At 43.7% G+C, this 18,058-nt stretch overlaps 1 protein-coding gene across 4 annotated transcripts in view; it reads left to right on the forward strand.

Moving 5' to 3' along the window:
* Nucleotides 1–18,058, forward strand: part of mocs1 (molybdenum cofactor synthesis 1) — a 51,556-nt gene that overhangs the window by 30,154 nt on the left and 3,344 nt on the right. Inside the window, exons 8-11 of one of the 4 annotated variants that reach the window (XR_010461714.1) lie at nucleotides 6,198–6,308; nucleotides 7,674–7,794; nucleotides 13,050–13,318; nucleotides 17,480–17,542. Coding sequence is in view for 3 of the 4 variants with exons in the window: in XM_029641046.2 (XP_029496906.1) it covers nucleotides 6,198–6,308; nucleotides 7,674–7,794; nucleotides 17,480–17,535 (288 nt within the window). In the remaining variant the exon portion in view is untranslated. The other 3 variants (XM_065012889.1, XM_065012888.1, XM_029641046.2) reach the window with 3 other exon arrangements.

Raw genomic sequence — 18,058 nt, forward strand, 5'->3', positions numbered from 1 at the left:
GTAAACAAAGTGGCATAGTTTAAAGTGGCTAGTGATGCATGTATTACAAAAAGATGCAGTAGATGGTGTTGAGTACAGTATATACATATGAGATGAGTAATGTAGGGTATGTAAACATTAAGTGGCTAGTGATATATTTTTACATCAATTCCCATTATTAAAGTGGCTGGAGTTGAGTCAGTGTGTTGGTAGCAGCCACTCAATGTTAATGGTAGCTGTTTAACTCTTGAAGCTAGGGGGCACTATTTTTATGTTTGGAAAAATAACGTTCCCAAAGTAAACAGTCTATTCCTCAGGACCAGATGCTAGAATATGCATATAATTGACAGCTTAGGGTAGAAAACACTCTAAAATTTCCAAAACTGTCAAAATATTGTCTGTGAGTATAACAGAACTGATATTGCAGGCGAAACCCTGAGAAACATCAAACCAGGAAGTGGCTTCTATTTTGAAAACTCCATGTTCCATAGCCTCCCATTGCTCCATATAAAGGGATATCAACCAGATTACTTTTCCTATCGCTTCCTCAAGGTGTCAACAGTCTTCAGACATAGTTTCAGGCTTTTATTTTGAAGAATGAGCGTGAACGACCACATGGTGTAAGTGGATAGGTGGGGGCTCTCAGAGTGACGCAAAAGAGAAAGGCGGCCATTGTTACTCCCAGTCCTAGTGAAAAGCTAACTGTCCCGGTTGATATATTATCAAATAGATATTTGAAAAACACCCTGAGGATTGATTATAAAAAAACATCTGACATGTTTCTGTGGACATTATGGATATAATTTGGAATTTTTGTCTGCGTTGTCGTGACTGCTCTTTCCGATGAATTCCTGGGCATAACGCACCGAACTAACAGAGGTATTTGGATATAAAAATATCTTTATGGAACATAACATATGGAACATAAATACCTGATGCTAAGTGTACTTATTGTTTTGTCGAGCGATTGATAAACTTACACAAACGCTTGTATTGCTTTCCTTGAGATAGAAGCTGTTTTTCAGTCTCTCGGTCCCTGCTTTAATGCACCTGACTTTCGCCTTCTGGATGATAGCGGGGTGAACAGGCAGTGGCTTGGGTGGTTGTTGTCCTTGATGATCTTCATGGCTTTCCTGTGACATCGGGTGCTGTAGGTGATCTGGAGGGCAGGTCATTTGCCCCCGGTGATGCGTTGTGCAGACCTCACTACCCTCTGGAGAGCCTTACGGTTGTGGGCAGAGCAGTTGCTGTACCAGCCTGACAGGATGCTCTCGATTGTGCATCTGTAGAAGTTTGTGAGTGCTTTTGGAGACGAGACTAATTTCTTCAGCCTCCTGAGGTTGAAGAGGCTCTGCTGCGCCTTCTTCACGACGCTGTCTGTGTGGGTGGACCAATTCAGTTTGTCCGTGATATGTACGCCGAGGAACTTAAAAACTTACTACCCTCTCCACTACTGTCCCATCGATGTGGATAGGGGGGTGCTCCCTCTGCTGTTTCCTGAAGTACAATCATCTCCTTTGTTTTGTTGACGTTGAGTGTGAGGTTATTTTCCTGACACCTCACCCTGAGTGCCCTCACCTCCTCCCTGTAGGCAGTCTCATCGTTGTTGGTAATCAAGCCTACCACTGTAGTGTCGTCCGCAAACTTGATGATTGAGTTGGAGGCGTGCGTGGCCACATAGTCGTGGGTGAACAGGGAGTACAGGAGAGGGCTCAGAACGCACCCTTGTGGGGCCCCAGTGTTGAGGATCAGCGGGGTGGAGATGTTGTTAACTACCCTCACCACCTGGGGGCGGCCCGTCAGGAAGTCCAGTACCCAGTTGCACAGGGCGGGGGCAAGACCCAGCATCTCGAGCTTGATGACGAGTTTGGAGGGTACTATGGTGCTGAGCTGTAGTCGATGAACAGCATTCTCACATAGGTATTCCTCTTGTCCAGATGGGTTAGGGCAGTGTGCGGTGTGGTTGAGATTGCATCGTCTGTGGACCTATTTGGGCGGTAAGCAAATTGGAGTGGGTCTAGGGTGTCAGGTAGGCTGGAGGTGATATGGTCCTTGACTAGTCTCTCAAAGCACCTCATGATGACGGAAGTGGGTGCTAGTCGTTTATCTCAGTTACCTTAGCTTTCTTGGGAACAGGGACAATGGTGGCCCTCTTGAAGCATGTGGGAACAGCAGACTGGGATAAGGATTGATTGAATATGTCCGTAAACACACCAGCCAGCTGGTCTGCGCATGCTCTGAGGGCGCGGCTGGGGATGCCGTCTGGGCCTGCAGCATTGCGAGGGTTAACACGTTTAAATGTTTTACTCACATCGGCTGTAGTGACGGAGAGTCCTCAGGTTTTGGTTGCGGGCCGTGTCAGTGGCACTGTATTGTCCTCAAAGCGGGCAAAAAAGTTATTTATTCTGCCTGGGAGCAGGACATCCTGGTCCGAGACGGGGCTGGTTTTCTTTTTGTAATCCGTGATTGACTGTAGACCCTGCCATATACCTCTTGTGTCTGAGCCGTTGAATTGTTTCACGCGAATGCTGCCATCAATCCACGGTTTCTGGTTTGGCAATGTTTTAATCGTTGCTATGGGAACGACATCGTCAATGCACTTTCTAATGAACTCGCTCACCGAATCAGCGTATTGGTCAATGTTGTTGTTGGAAGCAATGCGGAACATATCCCAGTCCACGAGACCGAAGCAGTCTTGAAGCGTGCAATCAGATTGGTTGGACCAGCGTAGAACAGACCTGAGTGCGGGAGCTTCTTGTTTTAGTTTCTGTCTGTAGGCAGGGAGCAACAAAATGGAGTCGTGGTCAGCTTTTCCGAAAGGAGGGCGGGGGAGGGCCTTATATGCGTCGCAGAAGTTAGAATTGCAATGATCCAAGGTTTTGCCAGCCCTGGTTGCGCAATCGATATGCTGATACAATTTATGGAGTCTTGTTTTCAGATTAGCCTTGTTAAAATCCCCAGCTTACAATGAATGCAGCCTCAGGATATGTGGTTTCCAGTTTGCAAAGAATCAAATAAAGTTCGTTCAGGGCCATCTATGTGTCTGCTTGGGGGGGGGAATATATACGGCTGTGATTATAATCAAAGAGAATTCCCTTGGTAGATAATGCGGTCGATATTTGATTGTGAGGAATTCTAAATCAGGTGAACAGAAGGACTTGAGTTCCTGTATGTTGTTGTGATCACACCAGGTCTCGTTAATCATAATGCATACTCCCCCGCCCCTCTTCTTACCAGAAAGATGTTTGTTTCTGTCGGCGCGATGCGTGAATAAACCAGCTGGCTGCACCGATTCCGTTAGCATCTATCGAGTGAGCCATGTTTCCGTGAAGCAAAGGACGTTACAGTCTGATGTCCCTCTGGAATGCTACCCTTGCTCGGATTTCATCAACCTTTTTGTCAAGAGACTGGACATTGGCGAGTGGTGCGCGATGTGTCCGTCTCCGGAGCCTGACCAGAAGACCGCTTCGTTTCCCTCTTTTACGACGTCGTTATCGCTCTGGATAAGAGCGTCTGCTAAATGACTTAAATGTAATGTAATGTTATTTTGGGTCGCAGGCTGGGATCCATTCCGTTGTCCTGGGTGGAAGGCAGAACACAGGATCCGCTTTGGGAAAGTCATATTCCTGGTCTTACTGATGTTGAGTTGATGTTGCTCTTATATTCAGTAGTCCTTCCCGACTGTATTTAATGAAACCTAAGATTACCTGGGGTACCAATGTAAGAAATAATACGTAAAAAAACAAAATACTGCATAGTTTCCTAGGAACATGAAGCGAGGCGGCCATCTCTGTTGGCGACCGGAAGTAGCATGTTATCTCTTAAATGTGAATGCGTGGTTAGGGGATCGCGTGTAACATGCTATGCTGCACTTACATGCAAGCAGTCTTATCAGAAACATGTTTCATCAGGTCAAATTTATGGCATTTTGCACAGGGACAATCTTTGCACTGTTTTGCAGTCATTGCATTTTCTCTTTGATCCCTAAATGTCCTCACTCTGAGAGAGTAGCTGAATTGGAACTGACAAATGTACATTCATTCTATTGATTTAAGACATTAGTCTGATGAGCACTGCTTTATTTAGTCTTTTAGGGCAGAAGCTGCATCTACATTTACATTTTTAAGTCATTTAGCAGACGCTCTTATCCAGAGCGACTTACAAATTGGTGCGTTCACCTTAAGACATCCAGTGGAACAGCCACTTTACAATAGTGCATCTAAATCTTTTAAGGGGGGTGAGAAGGATTACTTTATCCTATCCTAGGTATTCCTGAAAGAGGTGGGGTTTCAGGTGTCTCCGGAAGGTGGTGAATGACTCCGCTGTCCTGGCATCGTGAGGGAGTTTGTTCCACCATTGGGGGGGCCAGAGCAGCGAACAGTTTTGACTGGGCTGCGCGGGAACTGTACTTCCTCAGTGGTAGGGAGGCGAGCAGGCCAGAGGTGGATGAACGCAGTTCCCTTGTTTGGGTGTAGGGCCTGATCAGAGCCTGGAGGTACTGAGGTGCCGTTCCCCTCACAGCTCCGTAGGCAAGCACCATGGTCTTGTAGCGGATGCGAGCTTCAACTGGAAGCCAGTGGAGAGAGCGGAGGAGCGGGGTGACGTGAGAGAACTTGGGAAGGTTGAACACCAGACGGGCTGCGGCGTTCTGGATGAGTTGTAGGGGTTTAATGGCACAGGCAGGGAGCCCAGCCAACAGCGAGTTGCAGTAATCCAGACGGGAGATGACAAGTGCCTGGATTAGGACCTGCGCTGCTTCCTGTGTGAGGCAGGGTCGTACTCTGCGGATGTTGTAGAGCATGAACCTACAACAACGGGCCACCGCCTTGATGTTAGTTGAGAACGACAGGGTGTTGTCCAGGATCACACCAAGGTTCTTAGCGCTCTGGGAGGAGGACACAATGGAGTTGTCAACCGTGATGGCGAGATCATGGAATGGGCAGTCCTTCCCCGGGAGGCTTGAGCTTGAGGTGGTGATCCGTCATCCACACTGATATGTCTGCCAGACATGCAGAGATGCGTTTCGCCACCTGGTCATCAGAAGGGGGAAAGGAGAAGATTAATTGTGTGTCGTCTGCATAGCAATGATAGGAGAGACCATGTGAGGTTATGACAGAGCCAAGTGACTTGGTGTATAGCGAGAATAGGAGAGGGCCTAGAACAGAGCCCTGGGGAGCGACCTGTCAGGTAGGACGCAATCCAAGCGTGGGCCGCGCCGGAGATGCCCAACTCGGAGAGGGTGGAGAGGAGGATCTGATGGTTCACAGTATCGAAGGCAGCCGATAGGTCTAGAAGGATGAGAGCAGAGGAGAGAGAGTTAGCTTTAGCAGTGCGGAGGGCCTCCGTGATACAGAGAAGAGCAGTCTCAGTTGAATGACTAGTCTTGAAACCTGACTGATTTGGATCAAGAATGTCATTCTGAGAGAGATAGCGGTATATAATAGCGGTAATATCTAACTATAGACAAGTTGATGAGCAAATGGTCTACCAAATGTCGGAAATTATGACCATAAACATATCTAAATTAGGGGTCAGAGGAGCCTAAGCCGATACAGTCCAGTATAGAGTCTCGGCAAAATAAATTATGCAATTATTATGGTGGATTGAATGTGCGCAGCTACTTTAAGTAATTTGTTTAACAACTTAGAATAAAACAATCACACAACACCCATGATACTATGCTAAACTAAGCCTGCGCAGACCGCAAAAAACAACAGTAAATGGGTATCCCGTCTAAGATAAGCATATCGCAGGCGTCTTATCTGGGTTTATAACCTGGATAGAAGCTTATTTGGGTTATTGTAAACGGGATATGATGTTTGTCAACTTAAAAACAGAATACTTGAGTATCCCGAATAATAACGGGATATTGGTGTGCATGTAAACGTGGTCAGTGTCTGTTCCAAATGACCTTAGTATAACAATCACATATCCTTTCCTGAACAGATGTGCTATATAAAAACTTAAAGAACAGAAATTCATAGTCCTTACATATTTTTATTTATTATCCAAAGGATAGGCGCAGATGCGCAGGGAGACAGAGTAAAGCGATGAGGAATGCTTAAGGATCATACGAGGATCGAATGTATGGGGTTACGTAGATGAGGGCGTTACCACACTACCAACTTGCGCTGTAAAACCAGACAGTTCGACAGAAAGCAGGCTGGGACTAAGATTACCTTTAACCATGTTCTTACGATCTGTTCTCTGCTCCTTAGACATTTAAGGTGCCAGGCTTTCAGGGCCAGGTGGGCTTCATCACCTCCATGTCGGATCAATTCTGTGGCTCCTGCAACCGACTACGCATCACGGCAGACGGCAACCTCAAGGTGAACAGCCCTTGTGCGCATGTAGACAGTGAAGGGGTGACTGTGGGGGTGTGTGGATTTTTGTGTACGTACATAATCGCACACACACGCAGACAGACACAGTCGCCTGTGTATGATTACGTACATCAGGGTTCCCCAAGTCTTGGGCCGGATTTTGCCTGTGTGGTTTTATTTGTCACCCCAAGTTTTCTGAGCAAATTGTTTTTTTTGTATACACTACCATTCAAAAGTTTGAGGTCACTTAGAAATGTCCTAGTTTTTGAAAGAAAAGCACATTTTTTGACCATTACAATAACAGCAAATTGATCAGAAATACAATGCAGACATTGTTAATGTTGTAAATTACTATTGTAGCTGGAAACGGCAGATTCTTGATGGAATATCTACATAGGCATACAGAGGCCCATTATCAGCAACCATCACTCCTGTGTTCCAATGGCACGTTGTTTGCTAATCCAAGTTTATCATTTTAAAAGGCTAATTGATCATTAAAAAACCCTTGAAGTTATGTTAGCACAGCTGAAAATTGTTGTTCTGATTAAGGAAGCAATAAAACTGGCCTTCTTTAGACTAGTTGAGTATCTGGAGCATCAGCATTTGTGGGTTCGATTACAGACTCAAAGTGGCCAAAACACTTTCTTCTGAAACACGTCAGTCTATTCTTGTTCTGAGAAATTAAGGCTATTCCATGCGAGAAATTGCCAAGAAACTGAAGATCTCGTACAACGCTGTGTACTACTCCCTTCACAGAAAAGTGCAAACTGGCCCTAACCAGAATAGAAAGAGCGGGAGGCCCCGGTGGACAAGTACATCATAGTGTCCAGTTTGAGAAACCGATGCCTCACAAGTCCTCAACTGGCAGCTTCTAGGCAGAGTTGTAAAGAAAAATCTTAAGATAGGCAAAATAAAAAAATAAAAAAAGAACAGACACTGGACAGCGGAACTCTGCCTAGAAGACCAGCATCCCGGAGTCGCCTCGTCACGCTTGACTTTGAGACTGGTGTTTTGCAGGTACTATTTCATGAAGCTGCCAGTTGAGGACTTGTGAGGCCTCTGTTTCACAAACTAGTAGTGCACTGGGGTCTCCCACTCTTTCTATTCTGGTTAGAGCCAGTTTGCACTGTTCTGTGACCCCAAACTTTTGAACGCGTAAATATTTCTACTATTTTGAAGGCTTCTTAGGGTCAATTTGCAGTCTTAAAAATAAATTTTTGTATTATGTTATTGGCCCACGGCTGAATCTAGTTGATCCCTGATGTACTTGCATCAGTTGTGTGTGTGTGTGTGTGTGTGTGTTACTCGTCCTTTGTTCTGTCCCCAGTGTGTGTGTGTGTGTTAGTGACTCCACCTCTTTCCCATCCCTAGGTGTGTCTGTTTGGGAATACGGAGGTGTCCCTGAGAGACGTTCTGCGCTCTGGAGCTTCTGACCAGAAGCTGCTGGATATCATTGGCGCCGCCGTGGGCAGGAAGAAGAAACAACATGCAGGTAGTAAGAGCACTTTACCTTGGGTATATTCATTAGTGCACACCATAGCAAAACATTTTGCAATGGAATACTTTTTTGTCAACAAAAAGGAGTGTTTCTTATTGGACAAGTCCCTCCCCATTTAATTCTTAGTGAATAATAATTAGGTGAATGCTTAAATATTTCCTTATATTTATTATTGTTATATGCATTTGTTTTATTTTATATATTTCTTTAAATGCATATCCCACTCCAGCTGAGACACCCTCAGAGAGTGGGATCACGGCCAGGGTCTGCCAAGATCAATGCCGCAATTAAGGATAAGTGCCTTGCTCAAGGTGCACGTCAACAGATTTTTCACCTTGTCGGCTCGGGGATTGTAACTAGCGATGTTTCAGTTACTGGCCCACTGCTCTAACCGCTAGACTATCTGCTGCCCCAGGTTTATTACTACTCTGTTTAATTAGAACCTAACCGTGCATTATCAGAGTTAAAACTAACGGACAACTAAGAAAAGCTCAAACCAAGTTTATTCACCCAATGTGTCAAACAGCTGAAAAGACAAAGCACCAGTATTTTTACCCCCTGTTACAGTCTCTTCCTTTTCTGTAAACACTATACATCTTTGTTGCTTGTCAATAAGTTAAGTGATGTGAGGAATGAACTGTTCCTTCTCTCTTCATGTTACCTGATCTGACCTCGGCCCCCATTCCTCACTTATCCACCCTCATCAGTGACCGCAACCATGTGATTGCCTTTTCCCTTACTTATTAACATTCCCCTGGCTCTTATCCAACCTCACCATATACATTCCTCCTACATATAACCATTAACTTCTGGTGTAGCATGTATTTCAAATTACAACCCAACAGTTCCTCCTATTTGAATAGTAATTCCCATACTGTTCAACATCATAAACTTTGAAATTATTTGTAAATAAACAAAAAGATGAACAAAAAAATAAAACATTAACATTCAGTTAATATATTTACACCACTGAGACTTATGGCCTCTTATCTATATTTACACTATGTACACTCTTATTTCCCCTTTTCTTCGGACAACTGATAATGACATTTCAGCTGAAGTTTTAACTTTCCTCCTGGTTTCTAAGAGGGTGATAGCACAAGACTTTAAAAGCAAAAAGAAACATACAACGTAACAAGTATTAATAATGTGCTAAGCTATGCATAATTATATATGCAAAGACAAACCAAAGTTTGATGATTCCCATTATCTCTTCGCCTGACTCTGGCTTTGGAATAATTTTCTGCTGGATTCCACAAAAATGAAGGCCCTAAAAAGATCACTTTTTACTATAGCATCTTTCAGCACTACTACCGCTCCTTCAGCCACTGTCCCTACAGCGACTGCTGTGAGAATATCTATTGCATTGAATCTGTCTCCTGCTCTTCTATTGCCTTTGTGGTAAACTGATAGATCTAGGACTGAATCTTTCAGGTTCTCCCTACCTCAAACTTTTACAGATGCACAATTGAGAGCATCCTGATGGGCTGTATCACCGCCTAGCACGGCAACTGCACCGCCCTCAACCACTGGTTTCTCCAAAGGGTGGTGCGGTCTGTCCAGCGCATCACCGGGGGAAACTGCGTGACCTCCAGGACACCTACAGCATCCTATGTCACAGGAAGGCCAAAAAGATCATCAAGGACATCAACCACCCAAGCCACGACCTGTTCACCCCAACCCTTTGTGAACACCCTCATTACAGTGTAACCTTCGGGTCCCAACGGTTGATAAGCAGCCACCTTCTGACACTTTCCGTTTACCGTCACTCAGTCCCAATCTTCTGGGAGATATGTCAAGTGTTAGCTGGCTGTTATGAATGGGGGAGATATTAGTAGCGTTGGAAGACTGGCCAGCCTTACAAAACTCTGAGTCACATGTTTCTTAATCACACTCTGCAAGAGATGTGATTCTATTATTACAGCAAACTTCCCCTTCGGGGGTGTGGCCTCCTGTATACAGGGATCTGTGGATTTTCTTTTAAGCTTTGTACCTTCTTTGACGAACCCCTCATTGAAAGTTGACAATAGTGTCTGAAATGACAACACTATCTCTGCTACTCACCATGATCTGGGTATGTGTGACATTCAGTTTGACTTCATAGTAGTCTCTATATTGTGCACAGTTAGCTGTCCTTCCTCTACTATGAGCTATCCCCTGTAACAATATACATAGAGAAGTGGTATCGTTCCCCAGAGACTCTTACCCACTTCCTTAATTTATTAGCCACACAAATATCCGGCCGTCATATGAAATTCTGCTTTCCCAATTTCCTGTAAGGTTAACGCTTTGGTTTTTGAGACTCCACAGAATACACTGATGTCTGTCCCCTTATGCAAACATTCTGTCTCAAACACATGCACCTTGCTTCCGGCCACAAATACATTTGCACATTAATCATTAATCATTCCATCTAACCCATAACACGTTAGTTACTACTGCTTCTCTACTTTTATATAATTATAAACATACTAAAACATTCCAAGTCAATTTCCAACAGTCCCTCTGGATCAATGATCATTCTGATGTTCCCACGACACTTAGAAAACATATTGACTTGAACAGGGAAGAGAATAATTTCACACCACCCTTAATGCCAATGAGACTGGGAAAAGAACCTTCCATCCGTTCTGTTTTATGCCAATGGGATGCTAGTTTCCTTCATTCTCGGGTATCAAAGCAAGACAGACTATGAGCCTTGCACGTAATGAATTGTACTGTGTCGCCATATGTATTGATGCACTTTAGGATTGTGATAACATGGTAAAACTAAACCCCTACTATCAAGTACATCATGGTTAGCTCAAGCTATCTAGTGGGTTCTCTAACCTCCCTCTCAGAGGTCACTAAAAGATGAGGTTTGAAGGAAGGAAAACACTCCCTAGACTCAAATTTGAGCAGTGCACCGTCCACTCACTTTGTGCTCTCCTCCTTTTGCTCCTTTCCAAACCATAATTTAAACATTTGATAAATTATCCAACCCAAATTTAGAAAGACTAAACTTGAAGCACTAAGGACTGTCAATCACTCAAATTCAAGACCTCCAACTTCACACACTACACTGTCGGAATTTACATTTACAAACAGAGAACACATACAGGCATGTTAACAACAGATCGGTATCTCAATGCACCTGAATTTTCCAGTATGTAGACCTCCAAAATCAACCTGATAGCCCAAATAAACAGTTTAGAGCAGTGGTAACCAACCTTTTCGAGATCACTTTCACAGTCAAAAAGCAAGCTGAGATTACTGCTCAGGTGTTTTTGTTTACATTAACCTCACACAAACAGTTTTGTAAGAATGAGGTTTGGGCAGTAGGCCTAGTACATTATCACATATTGGCTATATGACTGGCCTGCAAATATTGCTAATCAGACCATATTATATTTCAAAACTCGTGCTTTGATAACAAAATAGATCAGTTGGTTTAGCACTTGAGGCACTGTGGAGCATGAATTAAAAATAATGAGCTTTTATATTAAACTGGACTGAAGGTACCTGCATCTGATGGTCAATGAGATCAAATCACGACGTCAGTGATCTTCAGGTCGAAAAGTCGGAGCTCTGGAAAGATGCCCGAGTTTCCAACTTGGAATTCCGAGTTCAAAGCGATTTTTTTTTTTCTTCTTTTTTTTCCCCCAACCTCCTCTCACGGTCCCTGCTCTCTCCTTCCTTTCCTCCAGTGAGACTGACCAGAGAGAGGGGACACCGTCTTTCACCTAATGGCAAAACTCAAGTCGCACCACATCTGCCTCATGCACAAATTCATGTTGTTCCTATGACCGGAGAAAGTTAAACATTCCTGAATATTAAAATCGATAATAATAATAAAATGCATGGCTATCAATACTTGGCTACTCATTCATTGCAGCTGCAACCCGAGCGGAACTATGGAGAAGCGGGTTTTGTAATAGTGTTCAATAAAAATAGTGACCGTGCTGAATATGAACTTAAACATGAACTCGCTCATAAAAACAGCAGCTCTTTGCTGTATTCGTTGAGTCTCTCTGTGGTCATGGTTTTAAAAGTAATTACATCTTACATAGGCTAGTATTCTATTAAACTTGGCTGTGGCCAGGGTCATGGAACTTGGCTGTAGCCACGGTGATTTGAGCTATTCGATTGTGCAGCGCATTATGTGCACTCGATTTAGTCACAGATTTGCAGGTCCGCCGGGAAGGCGGAGTTTGTCTCATGGGAACACTTTGCTACCCGGTGTGCAAGACTGTTGAATCAAGTGCACCTATCGGCAACAGCTCAACACGATTTTAAAAAATGGAGCGCCATCCTTTATCGTTTGTTGGCTTTGCTACATAAATATTTGGTGATCGACTAGGAGTGCCTTGATCGACCGGTTGGCGGCCACTGGTTTAGAGCAACCCTAAATCAATTTCCCTTTCATTCCCGGCACACTTCTTCTGGCGTATCTTCATTTTCTTCTTCAAATAGCATTACAGTACGTATTCCCAACGGCACATACGTTTCATGCATATCACAGTTGATGGCCATTGATAATGTCCTGATTTCAATATCTGGGGAATAATCAGATTTTCCCAAGCCAATGAATCTTTCACCTGAGCAGTACCACCATTCTGTGCAGTCCATCCTGTCTGGTCCTTTTTACCACCAGTACACCAGCAGCATGAGAGGTTTGGACGTGATCTCTCTCCATGCTCACTCCACATACTCTGTCTCAGGCTGCACTCCTGCCGCTCGCACACAGGTTGCTGGCTCGGACTCAGGTCTCAGCAGTAGTGGTGCAGAACAGGGCTGTAGTGAACACCATTTCTTCAGCCATTTGGGGGGGGTGAAGCTCACACTGTTCTCGTCGTATTATTCCTTCCATGCATATAGACCACCATCAGTAGTCACTATCGCCATAACTTCGAGAGATCAGACCAAAACAACAGTTTGAGGCTTTTCTGATTCAGAAAATCCAAAACTATTTACCATGTGACAAATTATTAGCTAAAACAACATTCCTAAGACTAATGTCAAAGAGCATACCGACACACTGTTGAAACCATTTTCCAAATTGGCTTATTCTCCCTAATCATACTGGCGACCTCACAACAGAGTTACCGGGTCAGGGAGTTAGAGAGCTAACCCTTAGGGAGAAATCCCGACCATACAGCAGACCCAATCTAGTGAGATTTGTATCACGACAAAAACAAGATCCCAAAAAATAACAGCTACACACTTCTTCATAATATACTTCAATCTCATCCAATGTGTCTCTTTTCTAGTGAGGTTGATCAGGCCCCACCAAAAAGTCAGGACAAAGGTCGTTCAACCCCATTTAAGTATTTTCTTTCCCTCTACTTCAGAAACCATTTAAAAACATTTCCATCATTCTGCATACCCAATATACAATTCAGAAGACTGATTGTTTTCTTCTTAAGGTTTGAATCTGACATCTTCGTGTCGAACATGATGGAAGTATCATGTTGGTTTGGCAATGCCACTGTCAGCCGGAGAAACATGCTGAGAAGGATTATTACCACAGCAAAGCAAGGTACTTGGAGTCAAACAGACAGGCCTGGATGAGATCTTTAAGGTCAGGGCCCTCCGTAAGGCTCACAAAATCATTTTAGACCCAAGTCACCCCCTGTACCTGGACTTTGAATTACTCCCCTCTGGGCGCAGGTATAGGGCACCCCTCAGCAGGAAAAATAGAACGAGACAATCATTTGTGCCAGGTGTGATATCACTCCTAAATAACTCAGGCGAATGTTCCCATTGACTCCGTAAGGAAAGCAGGTTCGTTTTATTTCTTATTTCTTACTATTTTTATTGGTGCGTAACTGTTATGAAAGTTGTATTGTCAATTTTGTTTTATATTTAAATGCCACTTTAAATGTGTACATGACACTGCAACAACATTTCCCCATGGGGACAATAAAGTCAGTAAGACTCCACACAATAAATCAGACACTGTATTAACACCGCTAACAAATATTCATAAATGGTGAGATGAGTGTGTGGTAAAATGTAGGGCAAAAACAAAGAAACCAATAGCCAGGCCTTAATTATTTGGGAGCCCCCTTTACTGCTAAATCGGGATGCCTTTATACAACGGCATAATTTCACTTCTAAGAGAGCGAGATAATGACACCCCATACTCTCCTGGAAGAGAAAGTGTACATTTCGTTAGCATTCACTATGCTAATCTTAATCAGCAACCCAAACAAACATGATAATGAGAAGTCCACTGTCCTCCCTCCACTCATTGAATTGTTTGTTTTAATCCAACCCAACATTTACGTGCCTTTTATTTAGCATGTACTACGCTTGGACACCAACATTTATCTCGCCACCAATTTTAACGATTTACTCCCGTATATGACTGGTTTCTCTTTTCCCCATGACTGGTCTCTCTAAGGTTTTCGGCCTTGTCATTTTAAATTAGTTAACTTTTTCAATCCATTCCCTTGGCATTTCGCATAGATTCTTCCAACCCCAAAATTGGTTCCACACACGTCGCCATGTCACATTATCCAGGTATTGTTACTGGTCGGCTGGTCAGAGACATGGGTAGTAGCTGTATCGCTTTCGATTCTGCCTGTTACCTTGCTGAATGTAACACCCTGTCGTACATTTTGGCAATTTCTTATCGTAAGGAATTAGTGATTACTGTTTCATCCCAGTGAGAATGTTGGTCCACTACTCCTGCAATAGCCATTTTGATAACATGTTTCAAATCAAATGTTATTTGTCACATGCTCCAAATACAACAGTATATTGGAATGCATTATTTGTCTCCAGTACTTGAAAACATGAATAACTGTACATACATAGATACATTGCCTTGCAAAAGTATTCATTCCCCTTGGTGTTTTTCCTATTTTGTTGCATTACAACCTGTGGATTTTTATTTGGATTTCATGTAATCGACATACACAAAATTGGTGAAGTGAAACGGGGAAAAAAACGGAAAGTAGTGCGTGCATGTATAAACTCTGGTTGGCTAGGGTGACAGCATCCTCATGGGGGGCCTCTCCATGGCCTCGATCTGTTGGACAAGCATTGTGATATGATGTTTATGATATGACATAAATAGCAGCAAATGTATACAAGCAATAGCAGAAAATGGCACATGCGCTATACTGTACACTGGCAGCTAATAGTGGTAGGCGACCTCAACACACATACAATAGCTGAGGAACGGCTAGGCCCTAAAAATTGTCAAAGATTCCAGCCACCCTAGTCATAGACTGTTCTCTCAGCTACCAGATGGCAAGCGGTACCCGAGTGCTAAGTCTAGGTCCAAGTCATAAAACTGTTTCATGAACTGAAATAAAAGATCCTAGAAATGTTTCACACGCACAAAAAGCTTATTTCTCTCAGAATTTGTTTTCATCCCTGTTAGTGAGCATTTCTCCTTTGCCAAGATAATCCATCTACCTAACAGGTGTGGCATATCAAGAAGATTATTACACAGCATGATCATTACACATGTGCACCATGTGCTGTGGACAATAAAGGCCACTCTAAAATATGAAGTTTTGTCACAACACAATGCCACAGATGTTTGAGGGAGTTGGCATGCTGACTCCAGGAATGTCCACTAGAGCTGTTGCCGAATAATTTAATGTTAGTAGAGAAATTAAGGTTGTTTTAGAGAATGTGGCAGTAGGTCTAACTGGCCTCCCAACCGCACGCCACTGTAACCACACCAGCTCAGGACCTCCACATCCAGCTTCTTCACCTGCGGGATCGTCTGAGACCAGCCACCCCTACAGAATAATTTCTGCACAAACTGTCCGAAACCATTTCAGGGAAGCTCATCTGTGTGCTTGTGGTCCCCACCTGGGTCTTGACCTGACTGCAGTTTGGCGTCGTAACCGACTTCAGTGGGCAAATGCTCATGATGTCCACTGGCACGCTGAATAAGTGTGCTTTTCAACTGTACTGGACAGATGTCAGACAGCATGTATGGCATCGCGTGGGCGAGTGATTTGCTGATGTCAACGTTGTGAGCAGAGTGCCCCGTGGTGTGGTCATGGTATAGGCAGGCATAAGCTACGGACAACAAACACGATTGTATTTTATCGAGGTCGATTTGAATGCATAGAGATACCGTGACGAGATCCTGAGGCCCATTGCTGTGCCATTCATCCGCCACCATCATTATGTTTCAGCATGATGGCCCCATTTCGCAAGGATCTGTACACAATTCTTGAAAGCTGAAAATGTTCCAGTTCTTCCATGGCCTGCATACTCACCAGACATGTCACCCATTGAGCCTGTTTGGGATGCTGTGGATCGACATCTATGACATCTGTAGTCCCAGTCATTTGAAATCCTTAGACTTAGTTTGAGCCAATCAGTTGTGTTGTAACAAGGTAGGGGTAATATACAGAAGGTAGCCCTATTTGGTAAAAGACCAAGTCCATATGTCAAGAACAGCTCAAATAAGCAGAGAAATAACATTACATCATTACCTTCAAGAACTTTGAACGTTTCTTTAAGTGCAGTAGCAAAAACCATCAAGCTCTATGATGAAACTGGCTGTCATGAGGACTGCAACAGGAAAGGAAGACCCAGAGTTACCTCTGCTGCAGAGGATAAGTTCATTACTTACCAGCCTCACAAATTGCAGCCCAAATAAAAGCTCCAGAGTTCAAGTAACAGACATCTCAACATCAACTGTTCAGAGAATCAGGCCTTCGTGAATCAGGCCTTCGTGGTGCTGCAAAGAAACCACTACTAAAGCGAAGAAACCCAGGCAATGGACATTAGACCGGTGAAAATCTGTCCTTTTGGTCTGATGAGTCCAAATTTGAGATTATTGGTTCCAACCGCCATGTCCTTTTTGAGTTGGTGAATGGAGGATCGCATGTGTGATTCCCACCGTGAAGCATGGAGGAGGTGGTGTGGGGGTGCTTTGCTGGTGACCCTCAGTGATTTATTTAAAATTCGAGGCACACTTAACCAACATGTCTACCTCCCAGCATTCTGCAGCGATACGCCATCCCATCTGGTTTGCGCTTAGTGGGACAAACAGGACAATGACCCAACACACCACCAGGCTTTGTAAGGGCTATTTGACCAAGGTGTGTGATAGTCCTGCAACAAATTACCTGGCCTCCACAATCACCCAACCTCAACCAAATTGAGATGGTTTGGGATGGGTTGGACCACAGAGTGAAGGAAAAGCAGGAAATAAATGCTTAGCATATGTGGGAACTCCTTCAAGACTGTTGGAAAAGCATTCCAGGTGAAGCTGGTTGAGAGAATGCCAAGAGTAGGTAAAGCTGTCAAGGCAAAGGGTGCCTACTTTGAAGAATCTAAAATGATTTATTTATTTTAAACTTTTTTTGCTTACCACATGATTCAATATGTGTTATTTCATAGTATTGATGTCTTCGATATTATTCTACAATGTAGAAAATAGTAAAAATAAAGAAAATCCATTGAATGAGAAGGTGTGTCCAAAGTTTTGTGTGTGTATTCTCTTGTAAAGGATCCCAGGGGCTCCAAAGTCCTCACATTTAGTTTTTTTCAGACAGGTTGAAATGTAGAATGGGACTCAGAATTTAGAGGGAAGAACAGGTAGAGACGGTGGTAGGTGAGGCTCCCACACAAATCATAATTTGTTTATCTTTTATCTTGCCCACCTTTTCCATTGAAGTCCTCACAAAAACTCACTCTTTCTCCCCGTCCCTCCCCACAGGCATGTTCAGCATCTCCCAGATGAAAAACAGACCCATGATCCTCATCGGTGGGTGACGCGGCTGTACGTAACACTCACTCATTCGCTTCCCCTCTTTCTCTCCTCTACCCCTCTCCTCCCTCTCTCTCTCCTTCACTCCCACTCTGATCTTCGCTCTCCTTCTAATCTCGTACCCTCAGTCCATTTGATTGAATTTGATTAAGTGAAAACAGTTGTACTAGGTTGCAGATTTTTCTACTTCTATGAGTATTGGAAGTTCATTAATAAACTGAAAAGGTGCATTCCACTACCTACTGTGCTGGAGTGTGTATAGTCTGAACGGGCTGATTTACTGCCACTTGCAGTTAATGGAGTCAGAGACAGTAAAGAAAGCAAGACCTCCTCTACCTTCTCTGGGGCATGGAAAGGAGACATCTCACCGGCACATTTTCTGGTCATGTGAGTGCGAACGGGGATGGACAATAAGTAGACCAGAGCCAGCAGTTCCCTCTCTCGTATGAACATGCCAGAGATTATGGAGGAACTGAGAGAGAGGGATTGCCCACTTACATGAACCTTGAAAAAAATGTACATGGTAAA

Source organism: Oncorhynchus nerka, linkage group LG28, assembly GCF_034236695.1.
Source record: "Oncorhynchus nerka isolate Pitt River linkage group LG28, Oner_Uvic_2.0, whole genome shotgun sequence".
Classification (NCBI taxonomy): Eukaryota; Metazoa; Chordata; class Actinopteri; order Salmoniformes; family Salmonidae; genus Oncorhynchus; species Oncorhynchus nerka.